Source organism: Sylvia atricapilla, chromosome 17 (genome assembly GCF_009819655.1).
Source record: "Sylvia atricapilla isolate bSylAtr1 chromosome 17, bSylAtr1.pri, whole genome shotgun sequence".
Taxonomy (NCBI): domain Eukaryota; kingdom Metazoa; phylum Chordata; class Aves; order Passeriformes; family Sylviidae; genus Sylvia; species Sylvia atricapilla.
In genome coordinates this window covers 9,996,744-10,019,831 of record NC_089156.1, presented here as the reverse complement: position 1 = coordinate 10,019,831, position 23,088 = coordinate 9,996,744, and the positions used below count along the sequence as shown (strand labels likewise).

General features: G+C 55.5%; 1 protein-coding gene across 2 annotated transcripts; it reads left to right on the top strand.

Annotated features, from left to right (window-relative positions):
- The first annotated feature begins 6 nt into the window (after positions 1 to 6).
- Positions 7 to 20,413, top strand: ACACB (acetyl-CoA carboxylase beta). 2 transcript variants are annotated; one of them, XM_066331561.1, is made up of 52 exons: positions 7 to 391; positions 1,069 to 1,195; positions 1,586 to 1,724; positions 1,961 to 2,070; positions 2,230 to 2,311; positions 2,729 to 2,827; positions 3,080 to 3,189; positions 3,440 to 3,550; positions 3,708 to 3,917; positions 4,227 to 4,397; positions 4,647 to 4,808; positions 4,986 to 5,149; positions 5,660 to 5,810; positions 5,890 to 5,993; positions 6,573 to 6,654; positions 7,226 to 7,371; positions 7,454 to 7,604; positions 7,733 to 7,867; positions 8,288 to 8,434; positions 8,512 to 8,700; positions 9,020 to 9,120; positions 9,200 to 9,288; positions 9,367 to 9,491; positions 9,803 to 9,916; positions 9,999 to 10,112; positions 10,479 to 10,568; positions 10,662 to 10,780; positions 11,005 to 11,142; positions 11,580 to 11,679; positions 11,772 to 11,879; positions 12,059 to 12,115; positions 12,681 to 12,722; positions 12,791 to 13,006; positions 13,090 to 13,245; positions 13,535 to 13,738; positions 14,157 to 14,312; positions 14,573 to 14,695; positions 15,020 to 15,289; positions 15,579 to 15,676; positions 15,821 to 15,941; positions 16,124 to 16,234; positions 16,458 to 16,601; positions 16,681 to 16,801; positions 16,947 to 17,043; positions 17,210 to 17,306; positions 17,506 to 17,641; positions 17,942 to 18,119; positions 18,321 to 18,433; positions 18,924 to 19,078; positions 19,219 to 19,389; positions 19,884 to 20,020; positions 20,142 to 20,413. In XM_066331561.1, exons 1-52 carry the CDS (start codon positions 9 to 11, stop codon positions 20,266 to 20,268), a joined length of 7,101 nt encoding a protein of 2,366 aa, XP_066187658.1. In that variant the 5' UTR covers positions 7 to 8; the 3' UTR covers positions 20,269 to 20,413. The 2 variants fall into 2 exon arrangements, with proteins under 2 accessions (XP_066187658.1, XP_066187657.1); XM_066331560.1 differs by having other exon boundaries at positions 9,200 to 9,491.
- Positions 20,414 to 23,088: the final 2,675 nt, after the last annotated feature.

Sequence of the window (23,088 nt, the reverse complement as noted above, 5' to 3'; positions counted from 1 at the left end):
GCGCGTGAATGCTGTCGGCTGTGCTGCTCCTGATCGCTGTGCTGCTGCTCATTTGGGCCAAGATGTCCAACTCTCGGTGCGAGCAGAAGAAGGAGCCGGAGGAGGGGCCGCCCCCCGCAGCCGGGCCGAGCCCCCCGGGCCGGCAGCAGCCGCGGGCCAGGCGGCCGAGCGCGGAGCACGAGCAGCTCGCCGTGTACAACCCCGCGGCGCTGCGCCGCCCGGCCCTCGCCAAGTTCGTGCTGGGCTCCTTCGACGACAACTCCTCCGATGATGAGCTGATGGCCACCGCATTCAGGGTGGGCCGGCGGCGCAGCAGCCTGGCCGGGGTGGTGGGTACCGTCCCCGAGCCCCCCACCGTGAGCTCCCTTGTGGAGCCCAGCGCCGGCATCAGGTACGGATGGCAAACCCCGATGGCAGGAGTGTGACCGGGCAGGGAGATCCTGGTTAGGGAGGATGAATGCTTGTGGTGGGTGCATTGCTGTTGGTAAAATCGGGGTGCATACGTTGCTGGTGCTCCTCGGAACCCCAAGGTGATGTCCCCTTTGTGGGAGAAGAGCCAGTGTCCTTGGCTCTGTGACAGCAGTGCCACCTGCATGAGTGTGGCAAGGACCAGGACAAGGGGTGTCACCACAAAATCTCTAGTTTGGATGTGGGGCAGCTCACTCTCTGCTTGCTGCACCGGGCAGCTCCCATGGGAGTGCAGCTGACATCCAGAAGAAAGAACTGAAAGCCAAATGCTGCTGCCTGCCTCCTCCCCCTGCTCTGCTCAGGCTAAAAATAACAAACCTTTGGCTGCAGGGACATGCTGTGACACTTGACAGCCCAACGGTGCCTCTTGCCACTCTGGGTTTGAGGTGGTGCTGCCAGCAGTATCCATGCTGCTCTTCCATCCTTTCACAAATAAGGAATTTCCTTATGTCCTGCCTGAGTCCTGTTGTAGATGTGGTTGGTGACCTTTGCAGGACAGGCTTTGCAGAGGGTTTGGGGCTGGGAGAGGGCTCACTGGCGTGGCTCTGGGTTCTCTGGGGTGGCCCTGGGCTCAGTGACAGCCACCACATCCCACCACAGGCCCAGCATGTCGGGGCTGAACCTGGCGAAGAAGAGCCACAGAAAGATGGACCTGCAGCGAGATTTTTCCGTTGCCTCCCCAGCTGAGTTCGTCACCCGCTTTGGGGGTAACCGTGTCATTGAGAAGGTCTGTGCCCACATGTCCTTTCTTGTGCCTGGGTAGGGGGTCCCTGCTTTTTGCAGGGACATCTTTGAGCACTGCCCGAATGTCCTGTGTCCCAAAGCTGTTCATTCCATGGCTTCACTCACTCTCACGGGCTGGGAGAGGGAACCCCATGCAGCAGCTTTGCACAAACGATGCCCAAAGTCCCATCTTTGGTCATCCCCAGTGCCAAACATCAGAGATATTCTTGAGGAGTCTCATGCTCTGCTGGGATGTACAACCAGCTGTTGGAAAGCTCCTGCTTAACACATCCCCGCTGCTTTGCTCCACACCCACCTTTTGCCCCTGCGCTGCCATCCCTTGGGGTAGCAAGGACGGGGTTCACCCTGCCACCCCCTGTCCCTGTCCCCCCAGGTGCTCATCGCCAACAATGGCATTGCTGCTGTGAAGTGCATGCGCTCCATCCGCCGCTGGGCCTACGAGATGTTCCGCAACGAGCGCGCCATTCGCTTCGTGGTCATGGTCACCCCCGAGGACCTCAAGGCCAACGCAGGTAATTCCTGAAAATACCCCGAAAAGGAAGTTCCCTACTTGGGGTTGAGCTGGGTCAGCCCTTTGCTGCCTGGCATGTGAGGGCTCTGCTCAGCCAGGAGTCACACACTTTCCTCCTGCGCAGTCAAATCCAGGAGTAAATAATTTTTCCCTGCTCCAGCCTCCCTGGGATAGAGGATTTGGGAAGGGGTGCCACTCAGGGATGTGGCTCCCACCACTCCCTGTGCTCTCTTGCAGAGTACATCAAGATGGCAGATCACTATGTGCCCGTCCCTGGAGGGACCAACAACAACAATTACGCCAATGTGGAGCTGATAGTGGACATTTCCAAACGGATCCCAGTCCAGGTAGTGGCAATTTCTCTGTCTCCACCTCTTTGCCAAGGACCGTTGCTGAGCAGAGGGGACACCCCAAGAGGGAGTGATGTCCCTGTGCTGAGGAGCTGGGCACAGTGGGAGATGCCAGCACAGGGGTGACACTCCCACTGCTGCTCCTCCTTGTGCCAGGCGGTGTGGGCTGGCTGGGGACACGCCTCGGAGAACCACAAGCTGCCAGAGCTGCTGCAGAAAAACGGGATAGCTTTCCTAGGTAAGGTCTCACCGCTCCTCTGTGCTGGGTGTTGGGCTGGTAGGTGCACTCAGAGTCACTGCCAGGGACACTGCACTGGGAATACCCCTTTGGTGCCTCTGGCATGCCCAACCCATGGAGTGGCAGTCCTCAGGCAGGTTTCCTGGGGCATTCCCAGGAATCCTGCTGTTTTCTGGGTTTTCCCTGTAATGTTCAGGTTGATGCAGTGTTCACAGAGGACTTGTGGGAGCAGACCTTGGGATTCCCAGCCTGAGCTCTCCTTGGAGAATGATTGAGCTTTGTCCTGAGTTGGGCAGTGGGTCTGGGGGTGTTTCATGCATCCCCAGTCCTTGCAGAAGGCTGGTGAAGCTGGCTCAGTGATGTAGGGATGGGCTGGTGGGTTGGGCACCCCCTCAGCCCTTCTCTTCCTCTCCAAAGGTCCTCCCAGTGATGCCATGTGGGCACTGGGAGACAAAGTCGCCTCCACCATTGTGGCTCAGACCTTGGAGATCCCCACACTGCCGTGGAGTGGGAGTGGTAAGTGCCTCCTCACAGCCCCCAAACCCTGCTCCCCCCTTCCCTCCTCTCTGCCTCTCCTTCCCCCCAAAACAAGCACCAGGATTGGCCCAGCTGGCCACACATACTGGGGACCCCATTGCAGCAGCTGATTTGGGCAGGGGGATTTTGGAGATGTGTGGAAACAAGGGAAATGATGGAATCCACAGCTCCCTGGGCACACCCCCCTGTGCCATCCTGTGGTGGTGACCATAGCCTTGGCCATATCTGCAGGTCTGGTGGCCCAGTGGTCCGAGGAGGACCAGCAGCATCAGCAGGCCATCAGCATCCCCCTGGAGACATATGCACAGGGCTGCGTGAAGGACGTGGAGCAAGGCCTGGAGGTAAAGCTGAACCTGTAGGCAGCTGTTCATCTCTTGCCCACCATGATTCCTCCTCAGAGCCAGCCTGCCTGCCCTGGCTCTTCTGGCCTCCCACCACAGTGACACAAGGCTGTGCCAGGAGCCGTTTGTGCCACTGAATGAATGTTGCTCAGGTTAATCCTGCTGAGGGATGCCTGGAGTTGTGTGGGCTGCCAGGGTGGTGAGTTGGGATCCAGAACACTACAGTCACCCCAGCCCTTGACCCTCTCAGGTGGCCATGAGGATCGGCTATCCCCTGATGATCAAGGCAGCAGAAGGTGGCGGCGGCAAAGGCATCCGAAAAGTGGAGGCAGCAGAGGAATTTAGTGCCTGCTTCCGGCAGGTGAGAGGTGCCTGCAGCCCTGATCCCTGTTCCCGACCCATCCCAGCAGGGTCCTCCTCCCACCTGGGACACCTCCCACTTCCTACCGCACTCTGCCTCCATCCTGGGGTGAATTTTGGGGGCTGATGTTGGAACACGACCCTTTCCCCTGCCGCAGGTGCAGGCAGAGGCGCCCGGATCCCCCATTTTCCTGATGCAGCTGGCGCAGCACGCTCGGCACCTGGAGGTGCAGGTCCTGGCAGATGAGTACGGCAATGCCATCTCCCTCTTCAGCCGCGACTGCTCCATCCAGCGCCGCCACCAGAAGATCATCGAGGAGGCGCCGGCCACCATCGCTGCCCCCGCTGTCACCGAGCTCATGGAGAAGGTGGGTGACCTGATCTAGGGGCAGCACGAGGTTTTACTGGGAAACTGGGCTGGGTTTTCAGGAAGGGAGGGAGCCCTGAGCTGAGCAGTGCTCCCTATCCAGGGTGTTTGGGCACAGCAACAGCCTCCCCAGGGAAGCGACCACAGCCCAAAGCCCTCCAGAGTCCAGGGAGCATTTGGAATTTCAGGCACATGGTGGGGTTTTGGGGGTGTCCTCTGCGCAACCAGGAGCTAGATGCTGCTCCTGCAGATCCCTTCCAAGCCAAGATACCTCACGATTCCATGATCCAGGGATTTCCCTCTCCTGCAGTGCGCTGTCCGCCTGGCCCAGATGGTAGGCTACGTCAGTGCAGGCACCGTGGAGTATCTGTACGGAGAGGACGGGAGCTTCCACTTCCTGGAGCTGAACCCTCGGCTGCAGGTGGAGCACCCGTGCACGGAGATGGTGGCGGATGTGAACCTCCCGGCTGCCCAGCTGCAGGTACCTGCACACACGGGTCACTCCAGGGGTGTTAGAGGAGGCATTAGAGGGTGTTAGAGTTTGGGCATTTAGGGAAGAGCACTGGGATGGAGTCTGGCAGAGGGAAGCTGCCCCATAGCCCAGCGTGGAGGGTGCAGGTGAAAGCAGTGTGGCAGCTTCCCTTCTACTCTGCCTTCCCACTCAGAACTCTACATTCGGACTCTCTGTCGGTGTCTCCCTGGCAGCTCAGGCCTTTGTTCTCTCCTGCAGATTGCAATGGGCATCCCCTTGCACAGGATAAAAGACATCCGGGTGCTGTACGGGGAGAGCCCCTGGGGGGACACTCTCATCTCCTTCCACAGCCCCTCCAACCCCCCTGTGCCCAGGGGCCACGTCATTGCTGCCCGGATTACCAGCGAGAACCCCGAGGAGGTGAGCTGGGGGCCGGGTGGGGACAAGGGGACACTGCCACCTGTGGGGTTGAGCTGGGCATGGTCCTCCCCAGCCAATGTTTATGGGATCGGTGCAATCCATGAGGGTTCCCCTTCCCTCTCGTGGCTGCAAGAGTCTCAATCCTGGTTCCTCCATCTCTGCTCTATTTTGTCTCAGGGTTTCAAGCCCAGCTCAGGGACAGTGCAGGAGCTGAACTTCCGCAGCAGCAAGAATGTCTGGGGGTATTTCAGCGTGGCAGCAGCCGGGGGGCTGCATGAATTTGCTGATTCCCAGTTTGGACACTGCTTCTCATGGGGAGAAAACCGGGAGGAGGCCATCTCGTGAGTGTGACAGGATGAGTTGGAGGGTGTGTGTCCTTGGGAAGAGTCATAATTGGTGTGTGAGCTGGGAAAAGTGGTTTTTATCTGACAGGACCAGAATGGTGCTGCTGTGCTAATCACCTGGCTGTTCAGCCAAAGCCAGAATTTTTTGGATTGTGGTGTTGCTATAGCCCTAGTTCATCCACCTGATCCTCAAGGACATGTTGAATTCATCTGCTGAACATTGCTTAGTGCCCATGAGCAGCAGTGTCCATTCAGGAACTGAGCAGCAGTTTCATTCAGGGCTGTTTCATGGCCAGTAACCTGGTTTAGTGGAACGTGTCCCTTCTCATGGCAGAGGGTGGAACAAGAGAATTTTAAAGGTCCCTTTCAACTCAAACAATGTGAAAGTCCTGGGGGCTCAGGAGCTCATCACCTCATTGCCCTAGGCCCTGAAACTCCCCAGTCTCCTCTGCTGGGAGCCAAGTGCCACCTTCTCAGTCACTAATGAAGGGCTTTTCTTCCTAAAAGGAACATGGTGGTGGCCCTGAAGGAGCTGTCTATCCGTGGGGACTTCCGGACCACAGTGGAATACCTGATCAAGCTGCTGGAGACAGAGAGCTTCCAGAACAATGACATACACACGGGCTGGCTGGACCACCTCATTGCTGAGAAAGTGCAGGTGGGGATGCTGCCCTGGGGTCACCACCACTCCCCTTCCTTGGGGCAAGACCCAAACCCTGTTGTTTTTGCCCCCACAGGCAGAGAAGCCAGACACGATGCTGGGAGTTGTCTGTGGTGCCCTGAACGTGGCAGATGCAGCTTTCAGGACGTGCATGACTGACTTCCTGCACACGCTGGAGAGGTGTGGAGTGGGGGCTGCCCGGGGGGACTCAGTCATGTGGGGAGACATCTTCCACCAGGCTGGGTTGCTCCAAGCCCCATCCAACCTGGCCTTGAGCAATTCCAGGGTTTGGGCAGCCACAGTGGAGACCTGAGTGTTGTTCTTCTGGGACATCTTCCTTCCATTTTTGCTTTGCAGATTTAGTGACAGTAACGCTGTGACAGCAGGCACAGGGGTATCTGCTGTGGCTCACAGCTCTGGTTCCTCAGCTATCACTTTGTCTGGACAGTAGGAAAGGCTTCCCATGGTTGGGAAAACAGCTTTCAAGGGGAATTGGCTTTGTTGTTGAATATCGAGGTTATTCCTCCAGCCTTGGAGGCCTCCCAGGGCTTTCCCGTGCACCTTATCTGATTGTTTTCCCAGTGCCTGGCCTCCCTCCAGATCTGGCTGTACATGGTGCTCATGTGGGTCACTTAAAGCTGACACTTGTCCCCTCTGGTCACCATTGTGCCTCCCACCAGGACTGGGAGCACTGCTGACATCCCACATGCTTGCAGAGGCTGGGAATGCCATGGGGCCTGATCCTCCATTGTGTTTCAGGGGCCAGGTGCTGCCAGCAGCCTCCCTGCTGAACATCGTGGATGTGGAGCTCATCTATGAAGGTGTGAAGTACGTTCTGCAGGTGAGGGCAGGGCTGTGCTCCCCCAAACCAGCCACAGTGCTTCTCAAGGGGTCAGGGACATGCTCCTCTCCCAAGGGAGAAAAGTGAAATAAATACAAGGTTGTCCTTTAAAAATCGTCAACATAAAAATGAGGTTAATAATCTCATAACCTTAATAACCTCATTTTAGCCTGATATTTTCATACACTCTGTTGCCCTGAGTTTATTAAGGGACTTAATTTTCTTGCTTTTAAACCAAATTAGTTGAATGTCATGCAAAACTCCTTACTCACAATGAAAGTGGCAGGTGAGCCATGTGTTGGCACCTGCTCTGGGCTGTGAGTTAAGTTAAACCAGCTCTGGGTTGTGAGTTAAACTAGCTCTGGGCTGTGAGTTGAGTTCTGGGCTGTGAGTTAAACCAGCTCTGGGCAGAGTTGGCAGCTCCTCGGTGCAGGATGAGGTTGTGCCTTCCCAGCACAGCCCCATCCTGTGGCAGCAGCTGTTGCGCTGAGCACGGAGAGGTGCCCCCCCAGCCCCAGCCTCACTGTTCAGTGTGTTTTGGGGTTGCACTGAGGCCGTCCCCTGCCCGCAGGTCGCCCGCCAGTCGCTCACCACCTACGTGGTCATCATGAACCGCACCCACATCGAGATCGACGTGCACCGGCTCAACGACGGCGGGCTGCTGCTCTCCTACGACGGCTGCAGCTACACCACCTACATGAAAGAGGAGATCGACAGGTATCCATCCCCTGCCAGGGCCCCCATCTCCTCACTCCGATGGCCAGCAGCCAGCTTGGTGACACCTTTCCCTCTCCCGCAGGTACCGGATCACCATCGGCAACAAAACCTGCACCTTCGAGAAGGAGAAGGACCCGACGGTGCTGCGCTCGCCCTGCGCGGGGAAGCTGCTGCAGTACACGGTGGAGGACGGCGGCCACGTGGACGAGGGGAAGGTTTATGCGGAGATCGAGGTGAGCTTTGTGGAAGAACTGCAGGAACAACGTTCGGCAAAGGAGGAGCCTCCCAGCACTGCTGCGATGGTCGTGGGATGTGCAGCCCGCGGGTGCTGCTGGCTCGGTGACGGTGTCCTCCTCCCCAGGTGATGAAGATCATCATGACGCTGGCGGTGGAGGAGGCGGGGCGGCTGCAGTACATCAAGCGGCCGGGAGCGCTGCTGGAGGCCGGCTGTGTCATCGCCCGCCTCCAGCTCGATGATCCCTCCAAAGTGAAGCCTGTGAGTCTCCTGGGGGCTGCCATCTCCTCCTGCCAGCTGCCAGTTCGCATATTGGGAATGCTCTCTAGGGGGCTAAATGGAGGAAGGAGCTGCCCTCATGGGGCATCAAACTGATGTCGTGCCATGCCTTTGGGTTGTTTTTGGGCTCAAGTGCTGCTCCACATGGATTGCTCTGCTTCCTCGTTGTGCAGAGGCTCCCATGCACTAAAAACGTGCATTTACAGCACTAAAATATCCACTTTTTCGACGTTATTTTCATGATGAGACACTGGCAGCTCCACCATGCTGAATGTCAGCTGCTTCCTCTGTATCTAACCCAAAGCAGGGGTTGTGCTGGTTCCTCTGGGGCAGCTGCAGCTCTCGGGAGCTCTGTGCCTGTCAACAAGGACAGTCCAGCCCACCTCCCTGTGCCCTCTCCAGGCACAGCCATTCACAGGGGGGCTCCCAGCCCAGCAGACCCTCCCCATCACTGGTGAGAAGCAGCACCAGGTTCTCCGCAATGTGCTGGACAATCTGACCAACGTCATGAGCGGCTACTGCCTGCCCGAGCCCTACTTCAAGACCAAGGTGGGTGCCCCACACCCAGGTGCTTCACCCACCTGCCATGAGAGCAAGTCCAGCAGCTCCAGCTTGTGCTCCTGCAGATAAAGGAATGGGTGGCCCAGCTGATGAAGACCCTGAGGGATCCTGCCCTGCCCCTGCTGGAGCTGCAGGAGATCATGACAAGCATTTCGGGAAGAATCCCACTGGCTGTGGAGAAGTCCATCCGGAAAGTGATGGCACAATACGCCAGCAACATCACCTCCGTGCTCTGCCGCTTCCCCAGCCAGCAGGTGAGTGCCAGAGGGGCCTCACATCCTCTTAACTGCAGCCAGTTGGGAGCTCCTGCCTGAATTTGTGCTGCCAAGATTTTATAACAAATTAAATGACTGAGGGAAATCTGTGGAGGTTTACATTTTCTATGCGTGTTTGGTTTTATCTGCTGTATTTGCTTCTACGCGTGCGTTTCTTTTTATATTCATTTGTCACTTTGCATTTTTCACTTTGGGGAAAAAAACCCTCAAGGGAAAGGCTTTAGGTGGAGAAAAGAAAGGAGAAGCTGGCAGCCTCGTGCCCCTAAGCCACTCTGGACCCTGTCTCCTCTCCCCACAGATCGCCAATGTGCTGGACACCCACGCAGCCACGCTGCAGAGGAAGGCTGAGCGGGAGGTCTTCTTCATGAACACACAGAGCCTGGTGCAGCTGGTGCAGAGGTGAGTCCTGTGCTGTGTGTGACCCCCCTGTCCCCCCACAGCCACCTCCTCACTGCAAGATGGGCCCTTTGCTCCCCAGGTACCGCAGCGGCATCCGGGGCTACATGAAGACAGTGGTGCTGGACCTGCTCAGGCGCTACCTGCAAGTGGAGACACAGTTCCAGCATGGTGAGGGCTTGGGGCTCTCTGGGGGAGCTGCAGTGCTCTCTGAGGAAGCTGCAGGGCTCACTAGATCCTGCCTCACAGCTCACTATGACAAGTGTGTCATCAGCCTGAGGGAGCAATGCAAACCCAACATGACCCCCGTGCTGGAGAGCATCTTCTCTCATGCCCAGGTGGCCAAGAAGAACCAGCTGGTGATCATGTTAATAGTGAGTACAGCCCATGCCTGAGACTCCAGAAGCAAAGGCTGGTGGCAGGGAAGAGCCAAGGCAGCTCTGCGTTGCTTGTAGTGTCCATTCCTACCTCATTATTGCTTTTTTTTTTTTAATTATCTCCTCTCTGTGGTGTTGTGTGACTATGCTTGGGTCAAAGAGAGCCCATTTTAGTGCCTTTGGTCTTGTTCCTTTTGGCTGCATGGGGCTGGGGGTACAGGATGACGCCATCCCCTGTGGGGTTTGGGATGATGCCATCCCACACAGTGAAGAGCCTGAGCTGAGCCATGGTGGCTGTGACATTGCAGGACCAGTTGTGTGGCCGTGACCCCACGCTGACAGACGAGCTGACGACCATCCTCCACGAGCTGACACAGCTCAGCAAGGCCGAGCACTCCAAAGTGGCACTGCGAGCCCGGCAGGTCAGCCAGCACCATGCAGTGCCATCCCATTCCTGTCCCCACCCCTGTCCCCCATGCTCCCAGCTCCTCTCTCCCCTGGCAGGTGCTCATTGCCTCTCACATGCCCTCCTACGAGCTGCGGCACAACCAGGTTGAGTCCATCTTCATCTCTGCTATCGACATGTACGGACATGAGTACTGCCCTGAGAACCTGAAGGTCAGGAATTGTGTGTTTTTCCAGAGGGAATTTGGGTGGCTTCGGGGAAGAGGTCTTGCTGCAAGCAGTTTAGTCTTAAAAACAGCTAAAAATCACTCAAAGCCTTGCTGCAGTGGCTGTGTGGAGCAGAGGAGGGGCTGCATCTCATTGCTGGTAGCCCCCATCTGTTGCTCCATGCTCCATTTGGCAGGGAACAGATGTGGGGATCCATGTCTGGCTCTAGTGGTTTCCTCATGGATGTTGGATGCTGGGTGTTCCAGGGCACCCTAGTGACCTGTCCTGCACAGCTCCACATTGAGGGACCCCCTAAATAGAGCTCGGAGGTCTCACTTCATCCTTGCCCTAAATGTTGCTTTCTTCCTGCAGAAACTGATCCTGTCAGAAACCTCCATCTTTGACGTGCTTCCCGTGTTCTTCTACCACACCAATGAGGTGGTGCGCATGGCAGCCCTGGAGGTGAGGCCTGGGGGGCACAGAGGGGGCCTGAGAGTGGCATGGGGGGCCCAGGGGTGGCAGGGACATGGTGACACCTCCCGTGTCCCCTTACAGGTGTACGTGCGGCGGGGGTACATCGCCTACGAGCTGCACAGCCTGCAGCACCAGCAGCTCTCTGATGGCACCTGCCTCGTGGAGTTCCAGTTCATGCTGCCCTCCTCCCACCCCAACAGGTACAGGGGTCCCTCCCACACACCTGTCCTGCTTCCCTGGACATGGTGCTTTTCACAGAGCTGTGGGGTTTGTATCATCCCCTCTGTGCAAAGCAGGAGCTGCCAACGTGCTGTCCTGTTGCCAGTGGAGCAGGATGAGCCCTCTCTGGGTCAGGGTCCCCTGTGGGAGCTGTGTTGTCTCACACAGTGCCTCTCCCAGAGCTGACACGTGCTCCCTATGGCAGGGTGTCCGTCCCTATCAGCATCTCCAACCCTGACCTGGCCCGGCACAGCACTGAGCTCTTCATGGACAGTGGCTTTTCCCCCACGAGCCAGCGGATGGGAGTCATGGTGGCGTTCCGCAGATTTGAGGACTTCACAAGGTGGGGGAGAAGGGACATTCCTGGCCAGGCATGTGTTTGTGTATTTTGGGTGCCACTGCAGTCATTGGAGAGCAAAATGGAATGGAAGAGCCACATTTGGGGGCAGCTGGGCAGTGCTAGAGGCAGCTCCATTTCCCACCATAGCTGCAGACTGGGTATTCTCAGTACAGCACTTACCTTGTGGGGACATGAGATGGCTTTTGGGGACATGTGAAGCATGGGGAAAGCTTACATGGTCCAGGTTAAACTCCTGCACATTAACACAGCAGAGCTCAGAGCTGCATCTCATGAGCTGTGGATTTGTCGTGGGATGGTGAGGCCGTTGTGCTGTGCTGTGTCCCTGTCACACTGTCACAGTGGGTCCCTGGTGCTGTCACTTCAGGCAGGGGGTGAGCATAATGTGCTGGCTTGTGACCCCATCCCTGCTGTTTGGGCAGGAACTTTGATGAGGTGATCTCGTGCTTTGCTAACTCCCCGTCGAACAGCGGGCTCCTCAGTGAGGCACAGGCCACCACCTACGATGAGGAGGACACCAAGGTGGGCATGAAGCTGCTGCTGATACCCCCAGGTGTTGCTGGAGACAGCACTGATGCTGCTGGCCAGGACTGACTGTGGGATTTTGTTGCCAGAACATCCGTGAGGAGCCAATCCACATCCTCAATGTCGCGCTCTGTTCAGCTGACCACGTGGAAGATGAGAAGCTGGTGCCCATCTTCAGAGCCTTTGCCCAGTCCAAGGTCTGTTGCTGGGGCTGGACCCTCTTTTTGTAAACCCTGCAAGCCAGAACACTGTACCCCAAGGCACTGCCTCCTCTCCGTGCAGTGCACCCCAAAATGCTGCAGTTTAGGTTTTGTTTGCTCCCTCGGTGGAGATGTTTAGGCTCTCATGACCAATGGCATCTTCTATTTCTGTGTAGAAAAATATCCTTGTTGAATGTGGTCTCCGGAGAATCACGTTCCTCATTGCCCAGCAGGTTGGTGCAACTGAGCCTCTGACATCTATAAATACCTTATAGACACTGCACTGAGTGATGAATGGACCCACTGTGCTTCAGGAGCTGGGAATTAATTAATGAGCAATTAATTGAATTATTAATCTCCTGTATCATCCTTTATCCTGCTCATGTTTCCAGTAACGTGGTTCCTGCAGAGCTGCTCCATAGCTTTAAGCTGTGTTTAGAAGCCATCACAGAGTGGTTTGGGTCGGAAGGGACCTTAAAGTTCATCCTGTTCCACTGCCTGCCGTGGGGTGGAACTCTCCACTATGCCAGGTTGCTATAAGCCCCTTCCAATCTGGCCTTGGACACTTCCAGAGATGGGGCAGCCACAGTTTCTCTGAGCACCCTGTGCCAAGGGGTGACCTCCCTCACAGAGAACAATTTCTTCCTAAAATCCAATCTAATCAATCCCTCCCAGCCCTTTTCCCTTTGGGAGAGAACAAATCCAGCAAGGTTGTTTTTTTTCTTTTAAATGGAGAATCACAACAATCTCTGCGGGCCAGGCCTATTCACTCTATCTTCTCTCTCCCTTCTTCTGCAGAGAGAATTCCCCAAGTTCTTCACGTTCAGAGCCAGGGACGAGGTAAGGTCTGGTGAGGGCGGTGCCGGCGCGGTGCCGGCCCCGCCCTGGCTGACGGCTGTTCCTGGCAGTTCGCAGAGGATCGGATCTACCGGCACCTGGAGCCGGCGCTCGCCTTCCAGCTGGAGCTGAGCCGCATGCGCAACTTCGACCTGACGGCCATCCCCTGTGCCAACCACAGGATGCACCTTTACCTGGGGGCTGCCAGGGTGCAGGCGGGCGCCGAGGCCACCGACTACCGCTTCTTCATCCGCGCCATCGTGCGCCACTCCGACCTCATCACCAAGGCAGGGTGGCACGGGGACCCACGGGGTCACGGTGAGGGTGCAGGGGTGGCCTGGCCCCTGCTGAGCCAGCTGTTCCATCACAGGAGGCTTCCTTCGAGTACCTGCAGAACGAGGGTGAGCGGATGATCCTGGAAGCCATGGATGAGCTGGAGGTGGCCTTCAACAACACCATAGTGCGCACCGACTGCAACCACATCTTCCTCAACTTCGTGCCCACTGTCATCATGGACCCGTCCAAGGTGTGTTTCTTGGGGTCCTGCTTCCTCTGTCCTGGAAAAGTTCCTTGTCATGCCCTGTGTTCAGGACCACTGCACAGATGGGCAGCCACCCCCCACCATCCCTCCCTGTCCCCAGTGGAGAGGGTGGATATCAGCACCAAGCCCAACCAGGAGGCTTGGAGAGACAGAAGGGGCTCACCCAAAACAAATCCGAAATGGCTGTTTGGGGTGGACATACCACAGGGCTGCTCCAGCCTTGGCATCGTGTGCTCAGGTGTTGTCCCTGAGGTCACCAGCCTTCCCTGTGCAGATCGAGGAGTCGGTGCGCTCCATGGTGATGCGCTATGGCAGCCGCCTCTGGAAGCTGCGGGTGCTGCAGGCCGAGGTGAAGATCAACATCCGCCTGACGCCCACTGCCACCGCCATCCCCATCCGCCTCTTCCTCACCAACGAGTCCGGGTATTACCTGGACATCAGCCTCTACAAGGAAGTGAGGGACCCCAGCACTGGCAGTGTGAGTAACCCCAGCCGTGACTGCCGGAACCCAGCCATGGCTGCCCGAGTGCTGCCAGCTCTGGCAGAGCTTTGGGGGGACTTCTGCAGAACTCCCTGTTCACTTGCAGTGCTGGTCTGCCCAGAGCCCCCAGAATTCCAACAGCATTGCCACAGCTGGATTGGTTTCATCCTATCTGTCTGTATCCTGTTGGGTTCCTTGGGGTGGTGCTGGTGTGGAGCTGGGCAGTTTTGGGTGCTGGAGGTGAAGGTCACTGTTAGGGTGTCACTAGTACTGGCAGCACATCAGTGTGACAGTCCCCTCAGTAGCAAAATATGGGTGGAAAATCACCTTGACCAAGCAGGGCTCAGCAGTGCTCCAGAAGTGGAGTCACCTTGACATCCAGGGAAGGCAACTAATGCTCTGCTCTCCTCTCCAGATCATGTTCCAGTCGTATGGGGACAAGCAGGGGCCACAGCATGGGATGCTCATCAACACCCCCTATGTCACCAAGGACCTGCTTCAAGCCAAGAGGTTCCAGGCACAGTCCTTGGGCACCACCTACGTGTATGACTTCCCAGAGATGATCAGGCAGGTGAGTCTGGCTGAGCAGAAAGAGGCTCTGAATTACTGAGTTTGCTCTTCATCCTCACCCTCCCCGAATATTCCCACTTGGGGGAAATGTCCCTCTCCTCTGGCTGTCAAATGAGAAAACAAAAACAGCCCAAGCCCCAACATTTTTGTTTATATGAAACATTTCTAAACCAATTCCTAGCTCTTGGAATTCCTGAAACTAGATGGTCTTTAAGGTCCCTTCCAAGCCAAACCATTCCAAGCCATGTGCTGTCTCCACAGGCTCTCTTCAAGCTGTGGGGCTCCTTGGACCTGTATCCTAAGGACATCTTGACCTACACTGAGCTGGTCCTGGACTCACAGGGGCACCTCGTGCAGATGAACAGGGTCCCTGGAGGAAATGAGGTAGCAGGGAATGATTTGGAATTGGGCAGGGGAAGCAGGTGGGAATGGCTGGTGGCTTAGTTTGGCTGTGTTTAAAGCTTGGGAGATGCTGCTCAACCATTTTGCCTGTTGGTTAATGCCACCTGCAGCTCAGCTCTTGTGTCTCTTGGACGAGGCACTCAGTGCTGTGGTGTAATTGGCAAGGTGGTGATCGGTCCATCATTGGACTCAATTATCTTGGAGGTCCTTTCCAACCCGGTTAATTCTGTGATGCTGTAAATGATTCTGGGACTCTGTGATTCTCTGGGCGATTCTGCCCTGTAACCTTGTGCTGTTTCGAGCCAGGTGGGGATGGTCGCTTTCAAAATGAAGCTGAAGACCCCCGAGTACCCCAAAGGCCGGGACATTGTGCTCATCTGCAATGACATCACGCACAAGATCGGCTCCTTTGGGCCTGAGGAGGACCTGGTGTTCCTGAGGGCCTCGGAGCTGGCGCGGGCCGAGGGCATCCCCCGCGTCTACATCGCCGCCAACAGCGGCGCCCGCATCGGCTTCGCTGATGAGATCAAGCACATGTTCCAGGTGGCCTGGGTGGACCCAGCCGAGCCCCACAAGGTGTGTGGGCACCTCCCAGCACAGGAGAAGACAGAGGGTTTAGCAGGCGAAGGGATGACCGGAGCTAAACTGGGATGTCAAATTGTGGGATCAGAGCTGGGGGTGAGGCCACACCTGCACCCAGCACCGTAGTGGGCGTTCCTTTGGCTTCTCCCAGATGGTGGAGGTGGAGGTGCCAGTGCTGGCATGGCTGCTCTGTGCAGCTCTGGCCCCCACCATGCTGTGGTTTGGGAAAGGGAGCATGTGTGTGGGGGGCTCCACAATTCATCCTTCTCCTCTTTCCTTGCAGGGATTCAGGTACCTATACCTGACTCCCCAGGACTACGCAAAGATCAGCGCCATGAACTCGGTGCGCTGTGAGCACGTGGAGGAAGGCGGCGAGTCCAGGTGAGTCCCATATCCCATGAGACACACGGAGCCACCCCAAACTCTGCCCTACATCCCACCAGGATGCAGCTGCTACATCAGCATCCTGCCAGGCACATCATGCAGGTGAGTGCTTCCCACACCATGGCTCCACTTTCCCTGCAGGTATGTCCTGCTGGACATCATTGGCAAGGACAATGGATTTGGGGTGGAAAACCTGAGAGCTGCTGGTACCATTGCTGGGGAGTCCTCACGTGCCTACGATGAAATAGTGACCATCAGCATGGTACAGCTGGGGCCCTTCCCCTCTCTGCTCCTCCCCTCTCTCCCACTGGGCTCTTTAAAGTCACTGTGGGAGGGGTAACAGGATGCAACAAGGAGGTTGAACCCTTCACAGCATCATCTCCAGGTGCTCATGGTCTGTGCTGCAGCCCCTGTGACCCCAGGTGTCCCTTTGTGTGTGCCCAGGTGACCTGTCGTGCCATCGGGATTGGTGCCTACCTGGTGAGGCTGGGCCAGCGTGTCATCCAGGTGGAGAACTCCCACATCATCCTCACGGGTGTCACGGCTCTCAACAAGGTACCAAGCTCTGGCTGCATGTCCTCCATGGCACTGTTCTTCCCACCTCTACCTGTGTGGCCTCCTTCCCTGTCCCATGGAACATCAGCCTGGACAGAGGAGGAAATATGGCCTCAGCCCAGGGAAAATCTGCCTGTGCAGAGGTTTGGGCTGACAAACAGAGCAAGGGAACAGCTCGTGTGTCAGCAGAGCCCCATGTGTTTCCCTTGGGAACTCTGTCTAGGTGCTGGGACGGGAAGTTTACACATCCAACAACCAGCTGGGAGGAGTGCAGATCATGCACAACAATGGCGTTTCCCATGTCACTGTCCCAGATGACTTTGAGGGGGTCTACACCATCCTGCAGTGGCTCTCATACATACCCAAGGTACGAGGAATCTGCAGTGTGGAGGTGGGGTTGTCACCCATACCTGGCTGGTGACCCACCCTTGGGGCCTCCCTTGCAGGATAACCAGAGCCCGGTGCCTGTCATTGCCATAAGTGACCCAGTTGAAAGAGAAATTGATTTTATCCCTTCCAAAGTCCCCTATGACCCCAGGTGGATGCTGGCAGGGAGACCCCATCCAGGTAAGTGAGAACAGCTCAAGGCCTCTGCCGCACTGCTGCCAAATGCATCCTGTAGGTGCAGAAGATGCTCTTGGCTGTGGGTTGGTGCTCAGGAACCCTTCATTGCTTGCCCTTGCACCATTCCATGTTTTCCTGTGCTCCACAGCTCTCAAAGGAACCTGGCAGAGTGGCTTCTTCGACCAGGGCAGCTTCATGGAGATCATGAAGCCATGGGCTCAGACCGTTGTGGTTGGCAGAGCGAGGTACTGCCTGGAGCAGGGGATGGAGCTGGGATCCTGCACCTGTGGCCCCTCACCTTCAAGCCCCAGCTGTGGCACTGCTTTTGGGATGGTGGAGAGGGAACAGCTCTCTGATGGGGCTGGGGTAGGGGGGAGCTGGCCTTGCTGAGCCCACCCTGCCCTGCCATAGGCTGGGAGGTCTCCCTGTGGGCGTCATTGCTGTTGAGACCCGTACTGTGGAGGTGACAATACCTGCTGACCCTGCCAACCTGGACTCAGAGGCAAAGGTGAGTGGGGTACAGCTGGGGCCAGGTGGCATCTGAGAGGAGGCTGGAGGAATAACTCAGTGTGATCCTTGGGCGTGTCTCAATTTTCCTTAATTCAGGTGACATCAAAGGTGCTGGGGCAGTCTGTTTTCTTCCAGCTGTTTCATGCAGCGTGCCAGGAAGAACTGGCACAGTCTCAGCTGCTCACTGTCTTTTCCAGATAATCCAGCAGGCTGGACAGGTCTGGTTCCCAGACTCTGCTTTTAAAACAGCCCAAGCCATTCGGGACTTCAACCGGGAACACCTCCCTCTGATGATCTTTGCCAACTGGAGAGGCTTCTCCAGTGGCATGAAAGGTACCTGTGCTTGGGATGCCCGTATTCCCATAGTGTGACAAATCTCTGTCACCCCTGCCACCCCACAGGATCCTGGGATGGCCCAGCCTACCAGGGTATGCACCAGTCTGGGATGTGGGGTTGGGTTGGGGAGGTCATGGGGCATCACAGGGCAGAGGTCCCAGGGCTTGGTGGCTTCCTGCTGGCTGATTTTGCAGAGTGCTTTATTTCTCCAGTAGAGAAGACAGCTTTGGGCAGCTGGGAGGTGGTAGAGGCAGTGGCAATTGGGGCACCCAACCCCCGAGTCTCTTTGGCTTTCAGACATGTACGACCAGATGCTGAAGTTTGGCGCCTTCATCGTGGACAGCCTGCGGGACTTCAAGCAGCCTGTGCTGGTGTATATCCCCCCTCAGGCAGAGCTGCGCGGCGGCTCCTGGGTGGTCATCGACTCCACCATCAACCCCCTGCACGTGGAGCTCTATGCTGACAAGGAGAGCAGGTCAGCACCCAGGACATCTGTGTGTGTCACCCAGAACACCTGTGACACCTGTGTGTGTCACCCAAAACACCTGTGTGTTTCACCCAGAATACCTCTGTGTGCCACCCAAAACACCTGTGTGTGTCAGCTACATGGAAATCTTGTCCTAGGATTTATTCTCCCGTGCAGACCAGTCCTTGCTTTACCAAACTTCCCTTCCAGGGGAGGCATTTTGGAGCCTGGAGGAACAGTGGAGATTAAGTTCAGAAAGAAGGATTTGGTGAAGACAATGAGAAGGATTGATACAGTTTATGCCAAACTCGTTGAACAGCTGGGTAAGGAAAGGGAGTTTTGGGTTATGGACATCAGTGGTGGTAAGTTAAACATGAGGCTCAAGCTGGTGGCAACCACCAGGAGTCCTTTGCTGTCCTTCTGGGAAAACTCTTTATGTCTTTTCTGTTGGTGGAGCTGAGAGGATGTGGTGGTGCTTTAGAACACTTGTATCTCTTGGGGACCCTGTCAATGGGTTAAATGAGGCTGGGGTCTTCTCCCATGCTTTGAGATGAAGGATGGCCATGGCCACATTGAACTGGCTCCTGATGCATTGGGAGCTCCTTGCCCCCATGTCCCACAAAGTCCTTGCAAATGCCACCTCCCCTCTCACGTGGCGGGCACTGAGTGTGGTGTGACCTCTTCGTGGCCATGGCTTGTGTGGCTCCGGTGTCAATGTGCCAAGGAAAGAGCTGTGGCACTGGGCATGGTGGCTGATGTGGGAGCACAGAGGGGTCATCACCGGAGGGCTGCTCAGCCCGGTGTGTCCCACAGGGGTCCCCGAGCTGTCAGAGGCGCAGCGCAAGCAGCTGGAGAAGCAGCTGAAGGCGCGGGAGGAGCTGCTGCTGCCCGTGTACCACCAGGTGGCCGTGCGCTTCGCGGACCTGCACGACACCCCGGGCCGCATGCAGGAAAAAGGGGTCATCACGGTGAGCCGTGCACAGGGGAGGTGACAGGAAAATCCCTTCCCTGTGACATCCCACCCCGGGACTGCTCTCTGCCCGTCATCCTGCCGGAGCTGGGAGCGGGCAGCCGCCGGCAAACCTGGGCTGTGCTCTGGTTTCCCCAGGACATCCTGGAGTGGAAGAGCGCCCGCTCCTTCCTCTACTGGCGGCTGCGGCGGCTGCTGCTGGAGGAGATGGTGAAGGCGGAGGTGCTGAAGGCCAACAGTGAGCTCAGCCACATCCACATCCAGTCCATGCTGCGGCGCTGGTTCATGGAAACGGAAGGAGCTGAGAAGGTACCCCCAGCCCCGGCTTCCTGAGGCACCTCCACAGCCAGGGCATCCCGGGGGTTCTCACCTCACTCTGCCATCATTCAGAGGTTTCAGTGCTGTCTCTCTGAGGGTTTCAGTGTGTGATGGGAATGTGTGAAGATGGATGGAGAAGCAGCTCTGAGCTGGGGCTGGCTCTTCAAGACAGGTGACTCCAGTTGGGTGCTGGTGCTCAGCGATGGCAGAGTGGTCCCTAGATAAACATTTTCTGCCATGATAAGGCTTCCCAGGGCAAAAGTGGGGGTTTTAGCATTTGAGCTCAATGACACACACGTTGCTGTGCCTGCCTCAGGAAGCAGGTCCTGCAAAGGAACCACGTTTTACCTTTTTGCTTTCTAAAATGGTTTGCACACAGGTGCAGGACAGGGAAGAAAAATCCCACAGCTTGGGTTCCAGGAGGAAGGAGGGACTCAGGCTGTGCAGGCAGCAGGACCCCCTGCCCACAGTGCTGCTTTCTGCAGGGCTACCTCTGGGACAACAACCAGGTGGTGGTGGAGTGGCTGGAGAAGCACATGCAGGAGGAGGACGGCACCCAGTCAGCCATCAGGGAGAACATCAAGTACCTGAAGCGGGACTACATCCTCAAGCACATCCGGAGGTCAGTGCCTGTGGGAGCTGGGATGAGAAGGGGGATGCTGATCCCTGGGATGGGAACAGCAGGTGGTGAACACCAGGCAGTTCTCACTTCGGCCTCTCAGGAAATTTCCTTTGCCTTGCAGCTTGCTCCAGGCCAACCCTGAGCTGACCATGGACTGCATGGTGCAGATGGCCCAGCACATCACCGGGCCACAGAAGGCCCAGGTTGCCCATCTCCTGTCCAGGGTGGACACTGATGACCCCTCCTGAGCTGGGCAGTCACCACAGGGTAGGAGAAACACCAGGACATGACCAGACCTCACCTGCCCACCTGGTTCTTCAGCACTTGAGCTGAAGACTTGGACTCTTGCTCATGTGCCTAAATAAAGGAAACCAATGCTTTTAAGTATTTTAAGCCATGGAGATCTTGCTGTCCATGCAGAGTCCCCTCTAGCACTGAGGGTGCTGCCAGAGGGACAGCTTGACAGAAGATGAACTTGTCCCAAGCCAAGCCTGGAAGCTGGACCTGATGCAGAACTGGGTTTTAAAAAGAGTCCAAAATATTTTCCTGTTTTAGTTGCCAGCCCTGGCCTTGGCCTTTCAAACAAGCACCAGGTCAGACACATCTCATGAGACTGGACAGATGCTCTGGCCAGGGCCAGTGTCTGTCTGCCTGGGTTCAAACTGACCAAGACCAAGCACCAAGAACAGGAAATGAGAAGCAGTTTCCAAGTGATGCTTTATAAACTGTGAGGAGCAGTTTCTGTCGTCCTTCCCCTCACTGGAGGGCAAAGAGTTGACATGGCCATGAGTAGCTGATGGCCCAGAAAAGACCTAAAGGAGCTAATCTGGGAGCTGCTCCTGTGGGAATGTCCAAGGATCCAGCAGGGTTTGGATGACCTGACTGTTCTTCTCCCCCATCTCCTCCTTTCTGGCTCCAGTCATCTGATTCCACCTTGGAAGCAACAGAGCCAAGGGAAGCTGTCACCTGCTAGGACCTGTACCCTACTGCTCAGGTAGCCTTTGATCATCTTGGTCATGGAGGGAAAATTCAAAGTTCTCCAGTGCCTCTGGCTGTGTAATTTCCCCAGCACAGATTTACCTTGGGCTCAAAAGGAGGAGGTGGGATGGGTGGAAGGTGGGACACCTGACTCAAGTGCAGTGCTGGTATTGCCCTGGGGTGAAGGTGTTGGACACCTCCTGGGACTGGGCTGGGGGATCCCACAGAGTCTGTGGAAGGTCTCCCTGTCCTGGGATGGGGATGGGAAGGGTCTTGTGAGTCGCCTCCTGGCTGGAAGGTGTCACTTGCTGACAGGCAATAAAGTGAGCTCAGCTCCAGGGAACTCCCTGACCTCTGTGTCTTCTGTCATTGTCCTGAGCAGGGCCTGGTGTCTGTGGCACTGGGCAGCCCCTTCCCTGTGGCACAGGACTTGTTTGGGCTGGGAAAGCTCAGAGCATCCCTCCTGCCAGCCCCTGTCTCACTGCAGAGCTTTTCCAGGCATTTCTGAGGATTTCAGGGACAGGGTGACACCACAGAGGAGGAACTCTTACAGTAAATACCTGTAAATTCTTACAGTAAATACTGTTAAACTCTTACTGTAAATACCGGTAAACTCCTATTCTCGTGGAGGATTTGAGGCAAGGATCCACCTTGAACTTGGCCATAGGGTCTGTAAAGGGAGTGAAGCCTGGGGAAGCCAAGCAGGACACCAGAGCAGGCACAGTGACACCAGAGCAGGCACCACACAGCACATCCAGACTGCCCCAGGCGTAGTGCTAAGAAATGTTTATTTAAAAAAAAAGCAAAGACATTGTAGGTGACACCAGTCACAGCAAAGGATCATTCATCACATTTGTCCTTGGACAATAAATTATCATGTGGAGCATCATGGTGCCCTTTGGAAGAGGTTGCCATGGAGGGATGCGCTGGGAGGATACAGGCACAGATGTTTCCAAGCCCCTGATCTTCATATTTTCAAGCAAGAAAGTGCCCTTTGGGGCCACTTCAGCCTCCTGCACCCTCCAGCTTTAATCCATGGATGGGTGTGGGAGAGAAAATCCTGGGAGCACCTGGATACGGCACCGGGAAATTCTCTGAATGCACAGGAACAGACAAAACCCAAGATATAAATATCACTTTTTGCTCACAGAGGTACAACTAGACTAAATGCTAAGTTCCAACATATTTCAGATGTTTCATCACATCATTTGCAATGTATGTTAACAAGTACAAAGCAGGGTTTGAAAAAATATTTTTAAAAGCTACATTAGAATCAGGGTTTTTTTTAGTTAATTAGCAAAAACTATTATGAAAGGTACAGTAGCGATATTTGGTCTCTGAATTTTTAAAAAAGCATGAGTTTCACAGTATCAAAAGTGCTTATTAAAGAAATGTAGTGTAAAAACTGTGATAAGATGGTTGTGGTTCTGCTGAGGAATAATTTAGTGGCTGTAAAACAGGTTACTGCAGCATTATACAAATTGAACAGTGCTCGGTTCACATAATTTCTTTTCATAACAATAAATATAAATAAATTTACAAATAGTAATACTGCCTAGCACAAGAATAGACAGAAGCACAATACACAAGACTATAAACAACTCTATTTTTTAAAAAAAATCCTAAAACTTGGAATAATTCCTAAAATCCTCTAGCCAGTGATCAGTTTAATAGTTCAGTAGTACCACTTCCTTCAGGGGTGAGGACTTTTACAAATCTAGATACAACAGTGATCTGCTAGGGAGGTGAGTTTTCCTTTTTTAGTGGTTTTGCTCCTTTTTTCCTACCTCCTAACAATAAATTAACAACAGTTACATCAGAAAAGTGTTAGTGGTGCAAATGTCTCCAGGAACTGGGGGAGGTCTTTGTCCGATTTGGCAAATTCAGGAAAAATGACACACCAGGGGCACAATCAACCAACTTGGGGCTGGCCAGCCCCTTGGCTTGTGGTGGCTTCTGTGACAGTGGTGACACAGCAGCTCCACTACAGCATGGAATAAATTTAATTCCCTTAACTGGGTGACTTTTAGCTCAGTTACATTCCAGTGAAAAGTTCCTGCTGCCTTTCAGGTCCTTCTGGAGAGCTCCCC

Excerpts from the sequence above, each read along its gene's own strand:
- ACACB (XM_066331560.1), top strand. The coding sequence starts at position 9 with ATGCTGTCGGCTGTGCTGCTCCTGATCGCTGTGCTGCTGCTCATTTGG. Across the intron at positions 7,372-7,453 it reads ATGAAAGAGGAGATCGACAG|GTACCGGATCACCATCGGCA; the intron begins GTATCCATCCCC and ends CCTCTCCCGCAG. Across the intron at positions 18,434-18,923 it reads CAAACTCGTTGAACAGCTGG|GGGTCCCCGAGCTGTCAGAG; the intron begins GTAAGGAAAGGG and ends TGTGTCCCACAG.